This window comes from Sebastes umbrosus, chromosome 8 (assembly GCF_015220745.1).
Source record: "Sebastes umbrosus isolate fSebUmb1 chromosome 8, fSebUmb1.pri, whole genome shotgun sequence".
Lineage (NCBI taxonomy): Eukaryota > Metazoa > Chordata > Actinopteri > Perciformes > Sebastidae > Sebastes > Sebastes umbrosus.
The window spans coordinates 30,143,339-30,162,877 of NC_051276.1; the positions used below are offsets into that span (position 1 = coordinate 30,143,339).

Genomic DNA, 19,539 nt, shown 5'->3' on the forward strand with positions numbered 1-19,539 from the left:
AACTGCTATATTTTGTTGTGTTTATCCAACATTATAGGTTATAATCTGACAAAAAAAATGAATAATGTGCACTGTTACTATGATCATATTAGCCTAAACAATTTATTATAATTATGTATGTTTTGTCTATCATTATTATGTATTTTTTCTGCCTATTATTGAAGGAACTATTTTTAGAATAGATATTAATTCTTATTCCTTATTCCTTGCTTTAAATGGCCAATGTTTGAAAGATGCCACTCCTATTACTAGCCCTAATACTAATTAATCATCATCATTAAGCTTTAGAATAATATTTACTTCAGACAAACGACAGAGGCCAGCTAACAGTCAGAGTCTGGCAGTTCTATGATAAAGAGTTGTAGACTGTCACCTCCATAAAGAAATAAAGTGTGTCCTTGTCTGAGTCATTAACTGATAACATGTTGCCGCCTCCACCTTTTAAATGTTACCGCGTTGCTGCTCTTTTTTGTTGTTTTTACTGTGTCTATGTGTTTCCAGTAGAAACCAGGACGCGGAGGGAATCCATTAACAAGAGGAATACTTCATTAAAAACAAACCTAACGACCAATAGAAGAGCAGAGGACGGAGCTTCCCGCTCCTCTGTCCGCCAGGAGGGACATATACTGGATATATAGAAGCAGAGACCGACCAGGAGAGCAGACAGCAGGTACAGCAGCTGCACCAGGCACCACCAGCTCCTCCAGGACAGACAGAGATGCTGTTTGACTCAAGTGATGGAGACTGGAGATGAAACTTACAGCTGAAGAATCAAAAGACTGGGTGAGTAATTTATAAAATGATATAAAAAAAAAATAATAATATTAAAAAAAATAGCCTGTAGTTCTAACAAGTATGTTTTAGATGCAGTGTTGTCTATTTATGAATGTATATGTTGGAACCATTGTAAACTGTTGTAAATAATAAAGGTGCTGTTGTTTCATGTTTCATAATAGCCTTATTTTAAAACAGTTTAATTGAATAAAAAGAAGCCCATAATAAAACAAATGCATACTAGAGTTAAAGGTCTGTTAATGACTGTATATGTTGGAACCATTGTCTGTTGCTTAATCCTGGCAAAAAAAAAGAAAAAAAGAATAAATGTGCTGTTGTTGAATGTTTCATAATAGCCTTATTTTAAAACAGTTTAATTGAATAAAAAGAAGCCCATAATAAAACAAATGCATACAAAGGTATATGAAATATTATTTAAATATTTCTCAAATGTTAGTTAAGAAAAGCAAGTTCAAAAAAACAAACAGACATTTTTTAGAGGAATTTTGTAATTAAGTGCAAGGGTAGTCTAAGTAAAAAATACTATGCAATAGTGAGTAAAATGTAGTAATAAAGACAGATAATTGCCAGTAAAAGTTACTTGAAAAGCACTTCTTCTTAACTCCAAGTAGTGAAATATCATCTGTAAAATCTACTCAGAATTTCTGTGTCAAAATTTCTACCTAGCTTAAATAGAAGTAAATTTCACTCCACATTTGTTTTTCCCATTATGACCTGTTGCTACTGGCAACCACCGCTCCTCCAGGACAGACTCAAGTAATGGAGTCTGGAGATGAAACTTACAGCTGAAGAATCAAAAGACTGGGTGAGTAATTTATAAAATAATATTTAAAAAAATAATAATATATATATATATATAAAAAAAAAATAGTCTTTAGTTCCAACAAGTATGTTTTAGATGCAGTGTTGTCTGTTTATGACTGTATATGTTGGAACCATTGTAAACTGTTGCTTAATCCCAAAAATAATAAAGGGGTTGTTGTTTAAAAGGATCTGTTGTTTCATGATTCATAATAGCCTTATTTTAAAACAGTTTAATTGAATAAAAAGAAGCCCATAATAAAACAAATGCATACAAAGGTATATGAAATATTATGTAAATATTTCTCAAATGTTAGTAAAGTAAAGCAAGTAAAAAAACAAACTGAAAAAACAGACACTTTTTAGAGGAGTTTTGTAATTAGATGCAAGGGTAGTCTAAGTAAAAATGAGTATGCAATAGTGAGTAAAATGTAGTAATAAAGACAGATAATTGCCAGTAAAAGTTTCCATTATGACCTGTTGCCACTGGCAACCACTTCAACCTTTAAACACATGGCTGTGTCTCTCTCTTACAACACTTGGCAAAATTTAGCTTATTTTACTGTTTAATGTTGATTAAATAACACCCGTTTACTGCTACTCATTATGACATTAATAAAATAATCCCCAACTTTCTGAATAATTATTTCAAAATAGTTTATCGTAGAGTTTATCGTATGAGAAAGTTGTTTTTCATGATAATGAGCAGCACTTTTACTAAAGTCTTTTTTGTTTTCATAACCAGGACGATATGATGAGGATGCCGAGGGATTTTGTGGGAAAGAGAAGACTCTGCCCCTTCAAGGTAAGAAAAGAAATAAAGGGAAAACAAGGTTAATAGTTGTGGCTGCATCCTCTGAGCTGGTGCTGGTGGTGGTGGTGGTGACAGTGTGGCAGTGTACTGCTGCTGGCTGTGTTAAACTATATCTGATGGACAGCTGTCAGCTGCACTCCTCACTGCTGCTACCCACTGACCTCTAACAACTTGCTAACACTGCCACTTTATCACACTTCATTCACAAATATAAAGTCAACAACTCGATAAATTTCAGAGGGGAATGTAATTAAGAAAAAACTCATTAAATTCTACATTCAGCGAAATGAGAAACCTTCAGCTCTACATCAGTTCAACATAGTCAAATCCGTTCATTTGCATATACAGTATGGGAGGATGAGTTGTGGCTGGTTGGGAGGCAGTGTAATGTTAGCTGACGTTTCTTTTGCCAGCTCACTCTGCTCTGCTACCTTAACAGCTACATTTGACTACGGGTTTATTAGACTCATGCACTTAAGAGATAGAAGACTCCTACTGTACTGTACTTGATGTTTAGAAACTTTTCCACAAGAGACAGTGAGGTTGTCCAATTTGGGCAGCTGGTGTTATTTTCAATGTTTCTGGTGTAACAAAGAGCTAATTTAGAAAGATAATATGGCCAAATTGAGCTCTCTTATTGTGGGTGGCTGGAAGGCAGTGTCTTGTTAGCTGGTTGATTGTGTGTGTGCCAGCTTACCTGCTGCTGCCCTCCAACTGTCCACTTAAATCCACACCAACAAGCCGGGAGACGTCTGCAATCAACATGCCCTTCTATCAATTCAAAACAGCAGGTTGGGTTTCAGAGCTCCAGTTGTACATTTGAAGAAATAAGCATTCATCAGTTTGTTTTAAATATTCAGAGGCAGTGGTGTAGTGGAAGATTTTACGTAGGTATACAGAGTACACCCTCCTCTTTTTCCTGGTGGTTTACAGTATACCCACCTATCAGCTAAAAAGCCATTGGAATATATAGGATAGTACCCTTTCTCCTCGGTATCCTACTGCACATCTACCTAGTAGTACACCCACCTCATCAACGACCACTACACCACTGTTCAGATGCGACCTGCCAAACACACTGAAATTACAGTTATATATGATGTCAAATAACAAAATCAACTACAGAATATCAGCACCAATATGCATTTGTGTTGCATTACTTGCAAGCTGGCATCAACAGTTAAAAATGTGGATTCATTTATCATCAATTTTCTTGCTTTTAAAAGAGAATAGAGCTGCAACGATTAATCGATTAGTTGTCAACTGTTGAAATAATCTGCAACTATTTTGATTATCAGTTTGAGTATGTTTTTAAAAAGCTTCTTAAATGTGAATATTTTCTGGTTTTATTTACTCCTCTATGACAGTAAACTGAATATCTTTGTCAAAAAAAGACATCGGAGGACGTCATCTTGGGCTTTGGGAAACACTGATCAACATTTTTCCCAATTTTCTGACATTTTAGAGACCAAACAACTAGAGATATTCCAATAGCTGATTTGATTTTTTTTGGTCAATAAATTATGGTATCGGATCACTACATAGACTGGCATACTTGCCTATACCTAATACTGAATTTTGGGCAGTATTGGACGCATTTCCGATACTGGTATCGGAACAACTCTACAAACAACTAATCGATTAATCAAGAAAATAATCCACAGATTAATCAACAATGAAAATAATCGTTAGATCCTGAGCTCTTGAGCTAAATCAAATTATTCTGACATTATTTTATTGCTGGATGGATGTTTCACAAGTTGCTGGGCTCAAATCAGTCAAAATGGGCTAAAACGTTATGCTTCACCATAAGGAATTGATTTTAATGTAAACATTAGAGAGAGATGGTACAAAGAACAGACGAAGCCAAACTGAACACACTTCAATGGCTAAACAATCCTTCAGCTAATGGCAGCAGTGGTCATTATAAGGAATGTTCATTCTGATTGTCATTATTAACCACAGGATGGTCCCACACACACACACAGACACACACAGACACACACACACACACTCCGACCAGCCTCGAATGACTTGAAGTGGATCTTTTCATACTGCATGTTTCTGGAGCGAGACCTCAGCCACCCACACTCACTGTAGCAGTTCAGTCATTTCCTCGCTGTCAAAGCGCAGGAAACACCGACACAACACAACACACACACACACAGGTGTGTCCAGCATTTGTCGCCATCATAGCTCCACCCGCTTCTTCAGGATGATCTCTCGCACCATCGCCGTGACCTCTTGTCGAATGCTCTCCATCGGCTCGTCCGTTCGCCAGAACCGGACCACTTTCCCCTCTGGGTTCACCAGAAACTTCCAGAAGTTCCACTTGGGAACTTTCTGCACAGAGTCTGAAACACATTAACATCAAGCATTCATTAATGGTAAATCATACAACCTAAATTCAGCCATGAACTCTGATGTTACTCTGCATGTTCCCACGTCCAGAGCTTGTCGTAAATCAACTTATAAATACAGATTATTGTTCCTTGCTTATGACTAACTGACTGAGTTGCTTTTTAGGTGTTGTAAAATATTAAATAAAATCAAACCTGAACCTCATAGCAGGTAATGTCTATGTTTAAGTCATGACTTGAAACTCTGCCGTATAAATAATTGACCTTTTTGCTACTCTCTAATAGGAGTGGGTGATATCAATACATATCAAGCTATAGTGCATTTCCCTGGTAAGCATTTGCTAAACTGTTGGGATGAAATATCAAAATGTTCCAACAAATTTAATACAGGGACAACTAAAGCAGTGGTGGAAGAAATACTCTGATTTGAAGTAAAAGTAGAAATACCATAGCCTAAAAATCTAAAAAAAGTGTTATCAGCAAATGTAATTTAAGTATGAAAAGTAAAAGTACTCATTATGCAGAATGGCTCCTTTCACAGTGTTATATTATCATAGAATATTATTTTGTTCTATTTTTATCATTAACAAATACACACAAGAGCTCTTTAATGCTGTAGTTCGTCAATGTGAAGCCAATTTTTGATATACTTTGTTTACTATTGGGTAGATTAGTGCTGCATCGTATCATATAATATGATCATTTAAAAAGTAACTAGTAACTATAAGTGTCAAGTAAATGTAGTGAAGTAAAAAGTATATTTACATTTGAGATGTAGTGAAGCAGAAAATAGAATAAAATGGAAATATTCAAGCACAAGTATTTCAAAACTGTACTTAAGTACAGTACCTGAGTAAATGTACTTAGTTACATTCCATCACTGAATTAAAGCTACCTCATTGCATTCATGCAAAAAAAAAAAAAAAATGACAGCTACCACAATATAAACAGTATGACAAATGATAGTTTGTATCGTCATAACAGCGATATAACTGATTACATTCACACATTGGATATTACTACAGCTCAAAACAAAGGAGAGAAAATTATTTCTGGGATGTTCAATCAGCAGCTTCTTCATTATCATAAAATTTATGTTATTTTAGCAGAGCTGTAAGGCGCTAAATTGAGATGTCACATCAAAATTAGGTTAGTTTGTATATAAGTAGCCTACCAGCTTTTACATTTCAATAACTTCAGGAGTTCACAGACTAGTTCACCAGATGTTCTTCCAGATGCATGTCCAAAAATATTTTTTTTACCATTCTGAAACACATGAATAAAGTTTGTTTTTTCCTCTGAGGAAGCATAATTATGTGTCTTGTATGGGACACGACAGTTATTTCTGGAAGGCTGGTGTTATCAAGTAAAATATCAAACATTTACTGGTTGCAGCTTCACAAACTCAAAGACTTTTTCATTATAATCTGAATACTGTTGACTTCACTCTTGATAGATCATAAAAATAACATTTAGTTGCAGCCTTATGGGAAAGAGTGGTGCAGTGAAAGTCTTAGGTCCAGACTGCACTTCCTGTCAGACAGCTGCTCAAGTTCAGCCATAAATTATTTATCATTTGAACTTAAAGGAACATCATGGTTCCAGGTTGATCATATTTAAATGTTTCTTATGGGCTAATAGGGGTAACGTTTTTTGTTTTTTTTCCTCTGAAGTACATTTAAATAATTAAAAATTGGGGGTGGATTTCTGGAATGGGTTAGGTGATGGGATAAAGCGGAGCACAAATATAAATCACTTTAAAAAGCTATACAAAAAAATATGTTTGGGAGGTATATGGTTGAGGAAGAGTTGTGTTAAGGGTTGCATTAAGGGTTGGTTAATATCTACTTTTTAACTCCGGATGGATATGTGGGTTGTAAATAAACTTGGGGATGCTGTTCATATATTTAATTTGGTATGTAAATAAACCTGGGATAGTTTATATATTATATTATATTATCATTCTATGATATATGAGTTATTAGAGGAGAAGTGAGAAAGGGGTAGGGAAATGTAAGTTTTACTTCTACCTACTCCTTTTCGGACACTATGACTCTTGTTTTCTTTGTTGTTATTTTGTATCTGTTTTTATTTATTTTTATGTTCGAAATAAAGTATTTCATTCATTCAAAAATAATCTGGCCAATCTGGGGCCCTTGCAAACCAATAGTGGTAAAGTTTGTTGTTTTTTCCTCTGAAGTACATTTAAATAATGACAAATTATCTGGCCAAACATGGAGCCCCTATGCTGCAGCAGGCCAGATGTGCATTAATCCCCCCCAGCAGACAGACAGATGTGCTTTAGATGCCAACCTGTGAGGAACTTGAAGGCAGGGTCCGCCTCAGAGCCCATTATTTTGATCCTGCTGAAGAAGGGGAAAGTGACACCATAGGTAGATTTGGCGAAAGCCTCGATGTCCCTGCTGGCCCAGGTCTCAGTGTCCCCGTACTGTCCACAGGGGAAAGCCAGGACGTTGAAGTGAGACGTGCCCAGCTCCCTGTGGAGATCCTGCAGAGACATGTAGTTCTCCTCCGTCTGCTCGCTGTGACTCGCCACGTTTACAACCAAAGACGCCTGCACATGAAGGCAAAGCAAGAGGGGGAATAAGTATAAGAAACACATCTTAAAGCAATGAAACACACCTTTAACTAACACTGCATGACTCTGATAAAGTCTGAGTAGATTTCCTCTCAAAGTGAAGTGGTGGTGATGATGTGGACGTACTTTTCCTCGGTATTTCTCCAGAGGAACTGACCTCCCCTTCGCGTCTTTCACCTCGAACGAGTAGAAGTCGGTTGGTTTTCTGGGCTTCAGTTGAGTCTGCAGGAGGAACAGACAGCCGACACCCACCGTCATGCTCAACAGCACCGTCAACTTCTTGGCTTTCGGGCTGGAGGACTTGGTAGGGTAGCCCCCTAAGGCCTCCATGTTGGAGGGGCAAGAAGGAACCGGAGCAGGAACCGAGGAGGAGAGGAGGAGAGGGAGGAGGAGAGGGGGCTCCAGACCTTCATCAAGTCTTGTGGGCGGACCTGGGAAGTTAGTGAACACTACCACAATACAAGGCCTATAGAAAGCAGGCTAGGACACGGGTCTTGGGGTTTGGGGTATAACGCATGCGCATGCGATTGGCTCAATTCCGGCGAGTTTTTTTTAATTTTTTTTTATTTCAAAATAGCAGTATACATAGTAACAGCAGAAAACATTAAAAACATAAACAAAGAGCTGTGCCAAACATAAAAGGACAAAACAAATTAAACAAAACCAACATAAAAAAAGACCCCGCGAGAGTCTGACAATAATTTCACTTAAAAACTTTAAAGATATTGCATATAATCATTTATTTTCACTATAAATCCATCCATAAATAACACAATGACAACATTTCATGTAGGCCTACAATATTACTTTCAATATAATGTGCAATATTACTTTTCTATTTTAGTTTACTTCTTTTTAGGGCTCAGGGCTAAATTAATTTTAACACCACGAATTACTTTAACGCATTAACACAACTTGCGATTTTTAGGTTGTAGCGGGCTCAGATTTAAAGCAAGTGAAGATATATGCATCATTTGAAACTATAAAAACCCAATGAATCCATTGGTATCTACCAATCATGTTATACTAGCTTGTCAGGAAGGAGGCTAAATAACGCTCCAAACTTACACTAAATTTTGGTGAGGAAAAACTGTCATGGCCATTTTCAAAGGGGTCCCTTGACCTCTGACCTCAAGATATGTGAGTGAAAATGGGTTCTATGGGTACCCACGAGTCTCCCCTTTACAGACATGCCCACTTTATGATAATCACATGCAGTTTGGGGCAAGTCATAGTCAAGTCAGCACACTGACACACTCACAGCTGCTGTTGCCTGTTGGGCATGTTATGATTTGAGCATATTTTTTTATGCTAAATGCAGTACCTGTGAGGGTTTCTGGACAATATTTGTCTGTGTTTTGTGTTGTTAATAATTTCCAATAATAAATATATACATAAATTTGCAAAAAGCAGCATATTTGTCCACTCCCATGTTGATAAGAGTATTAAATACTTGACAAATCTCCCTTTAAGGTACATTCTGAACAGATAAAAAAATTGTAAAATATAGCTGTACGTATAAGCTGTTTTACATCTATGGATATTAACATGTTGGCTTAATATAAAAGCATTTAATGCTTCAATGTCTTTGCTTTGAAAGTTTTAACCAGAACTCTTGCTCTTAACGTTGCCTACTTGACATAGTTGAAATGATGTGGTTTGAAGTTTGTAGAGGTATGAGGTTTGTGTCAGTTTTCAGTATTTTGAGATCGTTGACACTACCTGTGATATTTGTTTAAATGATTAATTGTGTTTTTGTCTTCTCAGGGACAAAATGACGCCCATCGTGTCTCATACTGGCGGTTCAGGAGGTGGATCACCCAGAGAGGGAGCAGTGAAGCTCCAGCTGCGAGTACACCGCTGGCCACTGGGCGGCAGGATGAGCACAGCTTTGAGCTAGACACAGTCTGTCAGAGACTGGATCTGGATTCTCCACCCAGACAACATGAATCAGCACAGGGAGTCCTACAGGGAAACCCTCCAGGTATAATTAAAACCACCCACACACACCACAATAATTAAGGATGTAGAAGACCTGGCTGTCTGTGATACTGATCTCCCACGCAAAACATCTAAACCTCATTAGGAGGGAATACCCAAACTCTGCTCTGAGGTCACTTTAAAATGGCTTTGCTCTTTTTGAGAAGCACATGGAAGAAAACACTTTCAAATCAGGACAGGCTTGCATGCAAGCACCACTTTAAAAACAGATTTTAATCAATTAATTTGCCACAGTTTGACTGTACAAAGACACAGATTGTCTGCCACTTGTTTCATAGTTTTTCCACCATCACATTATACTTTCTCTCAGAAGTATTTTGGCATCTGTAATTCAACTACATTATTAATTTAGGTGGCATACTTAACTGAAGTTCCACCTATATGTAAGAGGTCAGATAATGGCTTATTATATAGGATATATTTTACTGCATTATATTACATTTTTCTGGTTGAAAAAAATGCAATAATGTGTAATTTATGTGTCAATACATTGTGTGTCCTGCAGCATGCTTCAATGCTATAATTGGTCGGTGTTGCATATAAAAGCTGAGCAGGAGGTGTTGCAGAGTAACATACTGTAAAATACTTTGCCTCCAAAATTGGTCATAACTCGTATACCACCATATTTCAGGGCTGAAAATGTATAATTTTTTATTGGAATAAATGGCTGATAAATCACTGCCAGAATTAGTTTTATCTCCTATTATGGTATCAACACTGGCCCCCAAATCCAATATCAGTCAAAATTTAAGATTTATTCTTGTTCTTATCACATGTTAAATGCTGTTTCACTATGTCACATGTGCTTTTTTTGTAAAGGATTGATGATGTAATGTGTTCTGTGATATCATCTCTAGCTCTTATATCTTATAGAGGCAGCATTGGCTGCAGGTGTGTCCCGCTGTGGCGTCCTCACGCCACCAAGCACATCACACACCCTCGCTGCCAGAGGATGGCCTCAGAACAATGCCCCAGAACAGGTTTGTTTAAGAAACTTGAACCTGTGCCACTCGCAAGAAAACAAAACAAAATATGTTCCAGCAGGTTCTAGACTCCCTTCTGAAGCCTGTCCTTCTTTCTGACATGATCATAACAATGATAGCATTGAAAGTGAGTGACAAGACAGAAAACACAACAAAGGATCTGGTTTCTTTGGAAGATCTGGTTAAAAAACGGCAGAGCAAAACATTTAGTTTGATTTGTATCTGTGGTTTCTTTATGCAAGATTACTTGAAGTGAAATAAGAAAAGCTGTGAGGTCACTTAAGGTAAAACTAGAAGTAACGCCTCGTGGTTGTATGTTTCGCCAACCAGTCGCAGTTTACATCCATGTCTGTACAAAATGTCATCACTTCATCATTTTATCCTATTAAACATTTATGTGAAATTTTCATAATTAGCCCTCTGGAATGCTCTCCCTCCTGAAATAAGAAATGCTTCATCCCTGGACATTTTCAAAGAACACCTCAAACACCGCCTGTTCATCAAGGCCTATGATATCAGCTGACTCTTCCTACACATCACTCTTTTTAATTACTTAGCTATAGTTTCTCCTCTGTGTTATTTATTATTATGATTTTTGTGTGCCCCCTTTGTAAAGTGTCCTTGGGTTTCTGAATGTCGCTATATAAATCCAATTTCTTGTTATTATTATTATATAAATTCTTGAGGTATGACCAAACCAACATGAATTGTGAGGTAACAGTGACTTTTGACCACCAAAATCTAATCAGTTCATCCTTTAGTCCAAGTGGACGTTTGTGCAAAATTTGAAGAAATTCCCTCAAGGTGTTCCTGAGATATCACGAGATTGGGACGGACGTGAGGTCACAGTGACCTTTGACCTTTGCCTACCAAAATCTAATCAGTTCATCCTTTAGTCCAAGTGGACGTTTGTGAAGAAATTCCCTCAAAGCGTTCCTGAGATGTCGCGTTCACAAGAACGGGACGAACTACCCGAAAACATAATGCCTTTGGCTGTTGCAGGCATGGAGGCATAAAAATGAATAAATTAAAAAAAAAAAAAAAAGTTATTACTGAAGGAAGGTAGTGTCATTATGCCACAAAATACATAATATAAACATCCAGTAAAAGATTAATTCTAAAAATAATGTCTTTTGTTGCAGGGATGGGTGTGGAGAGCTGCAGCTCAACAGGCTGGTATGCACGCTTTTATCTTTCACTACATTGTTACAGCGCTATCGTGTAATATGTAGAGCGATACTGCATGCTGTCATACCAGGAACTTATGCAGTAATTCGTGGCTTATCTATCTGCAGCAGACTGCAGTTCCTGTTCCTGTATTATTACATTATCTCTAGTCCATCTTGTAAAGGAGCGTGTTTGGTGGTTTTTATAGAGATTTTGTTTTATTTTTTGAGAAAAAATTAGTGATTTCATTTTAGTGTCAGAGAGTGAAAGTTAATACAATCGACATAATGAACAGTAATAATGCAAAGATGTATTGCTTTGGATGTAAAACTTTGTGCATATGTTTGTGACTGTGTTTTTATATTAGTATGTTTCCATTGCAGGTTCTGATGAGAGAAGACATGCTTTGCAGCCATTTGCTGTTCTGGACAAAACGTCCGTGAGTCAGCAGGGAGAGTCAGTGATGAAGTTGGCAGCACCGTCACTGTTGAACGACTACTGTAAGAGAACATACAAACCTCAGCCTGTGGTCTTTTTCTGTCTCTTTTCTGTTTCTCGGTCAGCTTTTTTTTTTTTTTAGGTCAACAAATCCCATGAAAAGACGGTAATTCCTCGGTAATTCCCTCAAACAGCTGGGCACTGTAGTTTTTAGCAAATGTTAATTAAATAGGAGGAAATTATGTATTTGTTGGGGGACTATTTTCAGCCATGAATTAATACATATTAATGCTCTAGAGAGTTTTTACAGCAGGTCATTGTACCTGAAAATAAACACTGATGTTATGTCCTCTATTTATTTTGTGAATTTGTTGGTTTTAGCATGTTGGTGAAAGTTTAAAATTCTACAGTTAAAACTCTATAAATGTTGGGTATTTTATATTAAAAAAATAAATATTAAAAAAATGTATATATTTTTAGTTTCTGTTGAAAATTATCTGACAGTGTTGGGGACTCCTGTACCTACTGCCTATAAGCTGTAGAGAATAAGCTAGAAGCCCCTACTATCTGTTTGTCCAACCCTCATAAAGTCACAAGGTCTGTTTAAAAACAAACATCCTCTAAAAACAAAAAAACAACGAAAAAAAACAACTAAATAACACTAGTATTATTCTGTAATGAAAAATTCAATCAGCTAGTTAAGACCCATTCTGTGATACATGACTCAGTGTCGCTTCTCTCTTCTCCCTTTCGTCCCTTTCAGACGCCAATCTACTCGATTGCAGTTGTACCGGTGTGATTGCATTAGCACTGGGCTCCTCTGTCTACCTCTGGGATTCACAAACTCGTGCTCTGGTGGGACATTTGGACCCGAGTCCACAACCAGGACGAGCGTACCATCAGACGTCCGTCTCGTGTCTGAGCTGGAGCAGAGACGGCAGAGCTCTCTGCGTTGGCACCAGGCGAGGGGAAATACAGGTAAACGCTCTGCAGCTTAAAGGAACTGAGTACGAAGAAGATGGAAACTGATTCATACAAACTGTGGTATGGGGTGGGGGGGCTGTGTGAGGGGAGGTGTAATAGCAGGATGACTGTTTGTGGTTTCTTTTTAGTTGTGGGATGTCGAACACAAGCAGAAGATAAGGTGTGTGACGTCACACTTGTCTGCAGTCAGAGCACTTTCCTGGAAACAGCAGTTACTCAGCAGGTATGTGTTGTCAGTGCACTAAATGAAAGTTAAAGTATCATTCTCTATATAAAAAAAAAGGGCATCACAGTATCAATATGAAGTGTGCAGTATTCATCCAGGGGAATGATCTTACAGCGGCTCTGTTCTGGGACGTATCCACCACCTTGACCCCCGGGCTCCCACGCCTCTGGTGGGCGCAGCTGTCCAGGGGGAGGGGCTCTGCAGCCTCCAGTGGTCGCCAGGAGACGACCAGCTGGCCAGCGGCTCCACAGAGGGCCTTCTCCATATATGGGATAGTGACATCGCAGGGGTCACATGGTCACATCAGCCAATCACTACGATGAAACAGCCCAGCGCTGTTAAGGTCAGTGTATATGCTTCATGATTGGGACTAGGGAATCAAAACACTGTGTGTGATATTTTGTGACAACACTGTAAAAAAAAGCCACATTAAATCTACTTTGATTCAAAGTAAAACAATAAAACATGAATACTTTTATAGGCAATGTATCTTGGACTGCACTTGTCTGACTTTATAGAAATAGGGAGGGAAGACCCATCTTTGCACTCTGTTGTATTGTGCAGTATTTAACCAAGAGTCTACAGCCACACTAGCCGTGTTGGTGTGCTCTGTGGTGCTTATAGCCAAAAAGCTAATGTCAGCATGCTAACATGCTCAGAATGACTGATGTACAGCAGGGAGACAATATGTTAAGACAGCGAAATCGGTGACATAAGTGCAATATAAAGGTGCGAAAGTGCAATAGGTGACAAAAAGTCATAGTGTAATGTGTTATACAGGGACAATGCAATAAGTTATGACAGTGCAATATGTTAGGAAACTGCAATATGTTAAATAGGGGACAGTGCAATATGTTAGGAAGCTGCAATGTGTGAAATAGGGACAGTGCATTATGTTGCATCATATTGGGCTATTGTCTGTGCAAATATGGACAAGACGGTAGGCGGTGCTGTGCATTACCTGGGTGCAATACCTGCCATGGTGTGTGTGATGGTATGTGCCATTATGTACGTGGACTGTGTATGTGTTGAAACATCTGTTTTTTGTGAAACTTTCCCTGTCTTATGTGGAATCGTTTATCATTCTTATTGTTTTAATTTAGTGTTTGAACAGTAGCTGCAGTTGGGCGGAGTGCAGGAAAAATTTCCCCACGGGGACAATAAAAGTATATCTTATTTTATCTTATCTTAGGTAATGTTTGCTGTGGTTTCATCTTAAAGGCAGGGTCGGTATTGCAGAGAAACTAGCGAGAGTACACTAGATTTAAAAATTCCAACTGAAAAACCCAGCCCAGTGTCGTCAACTCTTTTCCAATGAAAGTAGGTAACAGCACCAGCTCCAAAACATCTAGAGAGAAAGTCACCAAGTCAGCAACACTGACAGTCCGTCCCTTCAGGCCTCCCTCCAAAGCTTCCCCACAATTATCATTATGAAAATAAACAATGGACATGGCTATTATTAGTACTCACAGCTGTCAAGGTAGCTTGTGGAAGACTCCGGTGACGTGTAATTAGTGCACGAGCAGAGTGCACACAGGTAGACAAGTAGTCTGCCCAATTATTACATTCGCAGATTTATATTACAGTCCTGCAACAGCCACAGATACCAGATTGTTTTCTCTTTTTTTGTCAGAGCATTTGATTTATTGATTGCAATCGGGATCTAATGAGAATTTCAACTAATATAACAAAAAACAATTTGAACAGCACTACTGTGATGGGAATTTTCATATCTGCAGTAGAAACGTGAAGAGACCCTATATGTTTAATCCTCTGCAAATAACAAACTGCTAGCGTCTTACTTAATATGCAAAGACAAGTCATGACTGTCCATGATAAGATGTCTTGAATTGCTCTCCTGTCTGTGAAGATGCTGTTCTGTACCAGTTTACAGATAATGACTAATTGAATCATTCCCTGATCTTGCAAGTGTCAGCGTGTATAAAAAGCTGAGTGCTCTTCAGCTCACTCAGTGGACTGTGCACGTGGGTCCATCTGCAACCCTACCTTTAACTGGTGCCAATTGTTTGCATGCTAACATAAATAAATACATTGCAGGTATTCGGTCATAAAGTATTGGACACATTGAAATGTTGACATGATAGTGGTGCTAGATGAAAAGTCATCAGACCACCAAAGTTATTAGAATTTATCCTGATGGGATTATGAATGTCTACACCAAATGTCACCGCAATCCATCCAGTAAATGATGAAAACATGACCTGGTTGTGTATCTTGTTACTGATTTGACTTGCAAAAGAACACTTGCATCATTCACAAGTGGGAAGAAAGACATGATTGACACAATCATATATTGCAAGCAACGCTGTGTTCTGCTGTATGACTTGATGATGACTAATATTAGCTTGTGCAAACTTGAATGGCATGCTGCTGGTTGGTGTGCTGAAGGGTTTAGCTGTTATTAGAACAACACGTTCTCATTTCCAGGGCATCAAGTACAGATGCTCTGTCACAGCCGTCGGCGTTTGGCACCGCCGGTATGAGACGCAACGGGCATTCCAATAAAGCTGAAGTAGGCGAGATTGGAGCAAATATGATTAAAAAAAAAGTCATTTTTATAAAACGGTCGCTATAAAATAAATAAATGTCCAAACATAAATGCACATAATGATCCAAGATGATAAGGCAAATCATTACTCACAATTTGATCACTTAAATGTGGCCACACTGTCTCAGGTGCGCCACAGTTGCTTAATCCTAAAGTGACGCCGTTGTGTGTGCATGTTTTTGTATTCATTGTTTTTGTGTGTTTAGGCAATGGGATGGTGTCCGTGGCAGAGAAAGACGATCGCCACAGGAGGCGGATGGAAAGACGGAGAGCTGAGAGTCTGGGACACAGAGTCGGGGACTTGTGTGACTTCTGCCAACACAAACTCTCAGGTGCTTTAAGTGTAGCAGAGGTGTTTTTTCACTGTGTGTAAATATCAGACAGACTATTCCTAATGACTCCGATTGCAGATCTGTTCTCTACGATGGGCTGAAAAGAAGAAATATCTGGTCACAGGTCACGGCCTTCCTCATCACCAAGTCACCTGCTGGTCCTGGGACTTTCCCTCCCTCAGCCCCCTCTACCAGCTCACAGGTTAGACAACTACAACACATTCACAACAGCCTCGTAGGAATACATGTACTGCATCATCATACAGGCTGAGTAATATTAGCAGAGCAGCATCGGTCTGACAGTTGGAGCTGCAGCTGTGTCGTCTATCGCCGAGATATTCAAATGCCATTTTATGCTGACTCATTCATGTCCTGGGCTTTCAGTAAATGTGAAACTATGATGAAACACATCAAAAGTCATTACGTTCGCTATGACATGTCACAGTTTCCTGAGGTTTTGTGAATTGTCGGGGGGCAAAGAAAGACTTACATGTGAAAAACATCCTTTTAAAAATCCTATAAATAGAATTTAAAATACGTTGATGGCTTTCTAGATGTTCAGTAATTGTTATTTATTTAAAAGTGTAAAAAATGCAGTTAATTTGGTGGTGATTTTTAGCTTGAAAATCAGGATGAGTTGCTATTTTGTTTCACTTCATTATTCAGTCTGACGTGTTCATCTTGGCTGATTACTGTTTGAGAAGGAGGGTTCTTTTGTCTGGTTAGTGGGTGACGTATCTGGTAAGTGGTTGTGGCTGCTAAAGAGAAGTTGACTTAACGTTTTTTTACGTCAATCAACGAAATATGGCGCTCTATGAGACTCCTTCTAATTTGTAATCTCCATAGACTGTATATAAGGATGGATGACGCGTCTCCACCTCCTCCCACTGTACAGAAGTGGAGCCAAAATATCCCGGATACGGCAGCTGCCATCTTGAGATTTTGACATCATAGAGAGCCAAAGTCCCGCCCCTTCCGATGGACCCCATGGGACCTTATTTCAGAACAAATATGAACGGTAGGCAATGGAGAGAGCTATAAGGAAATATTTTTTTGATCCAATACTGCGACATTCTTGACTTGAACCTATTGCGAGCAGACCACGGCCGCGAGAGAGACTCAGAGCTGCCAATCATGACGTCTCACCCCCTTTTATAGCATCAATTAACAAATTAAAACCAAACTTATCGGAAAAGTTAACACTTGAACATACATCAGCAAGATAAGAACTACCTAAAATGACAAACCATCTTTGGGAAAAATGTATTTTACGTGACTTTGACTTTTTCGTTTGTCCCATGTCCCATCCGCTAACATGGAGGAGGCGGGACTTATGACCTATACTGCAGCCAGCCACCAGGAGGCGATCCAGATGTTTTGGCTTCACTTTTGGGGAGCTGTCCTGTCGTCCATCTTTATATACAGACTTTTGGGTTTTCTTCGTGATTTACTGTTGAGTAGATGTCCGGCCTTACATTGAAATTTGCAGGTTACTAAAACTTTGTATTTTGATGTGACGCAAATTATGACATGCAAGTGAAACGACAACGACAGCAAGCATCACAGTCCGGTGTTTATCTCCTCTCAATATGAATTCTTTGTCAGAGTTAGAACTTCTTTATTACTCCATCATATTGAGACACCCCTGTTTTATATGACAAAGAAGGTATTTAAAGGTCAAAGTTTAATCATGTTGTTGTTTCTTTTCAGGTCACTCTCATCGAGTCCTGCATTTGGCCATAAACTCTGACAGCACTCAGATTTTCTCTGCAGGAGCAGACCAGCAGTTTCACATCTGGTACATGTAATTAACAACGTCACTGAACATGGATGGTGAATGTTGTTATCTTGTGTGAAACTTGTGTCCGCATGCAAGTAGATAACTTTCTTGGTAATGCCATCGTGTTGAGAATGCACATTTCCTGTCCTCTGCTCTGAACTAACCACAATAAGAAGCTAGAAAACCACAGTCAAACTAGGCTAAGAGAGTAAAGGGCAAAATAACACATTAAGAAGTTACTCAAATTCTATACAATATATTCATTTTTTCTTTTCTTTTTTGTTTACTACATTTAAGTTTCACTTTTTGGTGATTGAAATATGCATAACTTGGCATTCATGTGAACAGAAAATACCTCCAATGGACTGAGGGGTTCAGTCAACATTAAAAGACTGTCTGCAGGGAGGTTGTGTGTGAAAAGTAGTAATGATGATAATGACTTAATTTTTATAGCACATTTCAAGCAAGAAGCAAAGCATGAGTGTTTTCCGGTGCAGGAAGACAGAACAAAAAGACAGTCACACCTATAAAATAAACAGCACAAGAAGACCGTTACATATAAAACCATCCAAAAATTATGTCAAAAAATACATCTAATTTGTCAGACAAGAAGGTGTCTATAATATGTGTTTTAGGACATGATTTAAAAGCTGAGACAGTGACCGAATACTAACTGGAGGACTGTTCTAAAGCCAAGGTGCCTGTACAGCATTAGCTCAATCATCTCTTGAATTCAAGCAGCACTTTGAACAATAAGAAGATACAAATCCACCGATGCACTCTGGCCCTGTAAAACCTGGTATATATAATGATGTATTTTGTAACCAGACTTTGTTTTAAGATTTAATGCAATTTTTCATTATTGTTGAAGCATCATTTTGCAAGAAGCTCACTTTGAAATCAAAAACTGTGCACGTGGGATGAATTACCATTTATTTATTTATTTATTCAAAAATGATGTTAATGTTTTGTTTCATGTGTGTTATCCTTTCTGTCTTGCCTACACCTTAAGGGTAACCTCTAAACCCAATAAACATTTTTATATTTGGAACATTAAATTAAGTCTGGTGGACTTATTCTCTCTATTTATCAGGCTTATGTGTTTTTACATAACATTTGTTGATGAGGTGTCTCACTTGCCACAGTGCCCAAACCGACACTTCTTGATTTTATCTGACAGACAAGACTTCAGAGAAGACTTTGTACACAAGTAGCTGCGGTGAAGACAACCTTTAAAAACGAAAGAAACAAAACCCCACCATCAAATGTGATAATTCTGTTTGGTTGAAAAAGAGACGGTGTCGCATATGAGGTTTGTCACCACAAACATCTGATAAATCCCAACCCTGATCAGGCTGATAAGACACTTGTTCTTCTTGCAAACACTTCTCTGTCACATCCAAACCAGTATTCAAGTATTCATGACACAGAGCGAAGGCTGAGGTTGCCCACGCTTCATTGTCTTTTTCTTTACAAACATTTCCTGCTTGGAAAAACTGTGGATTGTTCATGTAATTAACAGTAATTATTGTTTATATATTATTACACCGCTAGCTCTAAAAATAGACGTCAGGGTGGGGCATATCAGTATTTTCAGCAGCTCTGATAAAAGCTTAGCACCTTTCTGCTGGTGTTCAGTTACACTTTGCTCTGCCAAACTAAGCATTCATTGTTTTCTGTTCACCACTAT

The 19,539-nt window shown here is 38.3% G+C and overlaps 2 protein-coding genes across 4 annotated transcripts; one reads left to right on the plus strand and one right to left on the minus strand.

Annotated features, from left to right (window-relative positions):
* Positions 1 to 351: 351 nt before the first annotated feature.
* On the plus strand, positions 352 to 18,883 carry LOC119493570 (cell division cycle protein 20 homolog B-like). Of its 3 annotated transcripts, XM_037779000.1 has the most exons (13): positions 352 to 783; positions 1,541 to 1,600; positions 2,342 to 2,401; positions 9,137 to 9,353; positions 10,244 to 10,350; positions 11,496 to 11,529; positions 11,904 to 12,020; positions 12,722 to 12,936; positions 13,071 to 13,165; positions 13,283 to 13,511; positions 15,944 to 16,069; positions 16,148 to 16,271; positions 17,780 to 18,883. In XM_037779000.1, the coding sequence occupies exons 2-13, from the start codon at positions 1,568 to 1,570 to the stop codon at positions 17,875 to 17,877; spliced, it is 1,455 nt and encodes a 484-aa protein (XP_037634928.1). In that variant the 5' UTR covers positions 352 to 783; positions 1,541 to 1,567; the 3' UTR covers positions 17,878 to 18,883. The 3 variants fall into 3 exon arrangements, with proteins under 3 accessions (XP_037634928.1, XP_037634929.1, XP_037634930.1); XM_037779001.1 differs by lacking the exon at positions 1,541 to 1,600; XM_037779002.1 differs by lacking the exons at positions 13,071 to 13,165; positions 13,283 to 13,511.
* gpx8 (glutathione peroxidase 8 (putative)) lies at positions 4,129 to 7,884 on the minus strand. The gene is made up of 3 exons (XM_037779004.1): positions 7,496 to 7,884; positions 7,084 to 7,345; positions 4,129 to 4,764 (listed from the first exon to the last, which is right to left on the minus strand). The coding sequence occupies exons 1-3, from the start codon at positions 7,697 to 7,699 to the stop codon at positions 4,601 to 4,603; spliced, it is 630 nt and encodes a 209-aa protein (XP_037634932.1). The 5' UTR covers positions 7,700 to 7,884; the 3' UTR covers positions 4,129 to 4,600.
* Positions 18,884 to 19,539: the final 656 nt, after the last annotated feature.

What these genes read in the sequence shown, in the direction of transcription:
- gpx8 (XM_037779004.1), bottom strand. Translation starts at nt 7,699, where the DNA reads ATGGAGGCCTTAGGGGGCTACCCTACCAAGTCCTCCAGCCCGAAAGCC. An exon ending in TGGAGAAATACCGAGGAAAA is followed by an intron (nt 7,346 to 7,495) that starts GTACGTCCACAT and finishes CTTCATGTGCAG; the next exon opens with GCGTCTTTGGTTGTAAACGT. An exon ending in TGCCTTCAAGTTCCTCACAG is followed by an intron (nt 4,765 to 7,083) that starts GTTGGCATCTAA and finishes AATGTGTTTCAG; the next exon opens with ACTCTGTGCAGAAAGTTCCC.
- LOC119493570 (XM_037779000.1), top strand. Translation starts at nt 1,568, where the DNA reads ATGAAACTTACAGCTGAAGAATCAAAAGACTGG. An exon ending in AACAGCCCAGCGCTGTTAAG is followed by an intron (nt 13,512 to 15,943) that starts GTCAGTGTATAT and finishes TTGTGTGTTTAG; the next exon opens with GCAATGGGATGGTGTCCGTG. An exon ending in CTGCCAACACAAACTCTCAG is followed by an intron (nt 16,070 to 16,147) that starts GTGCTTTAAGTG and finishes CTCCGATTGCAG; the next exon opens with ATCTGTTCTCTACGATGGGC.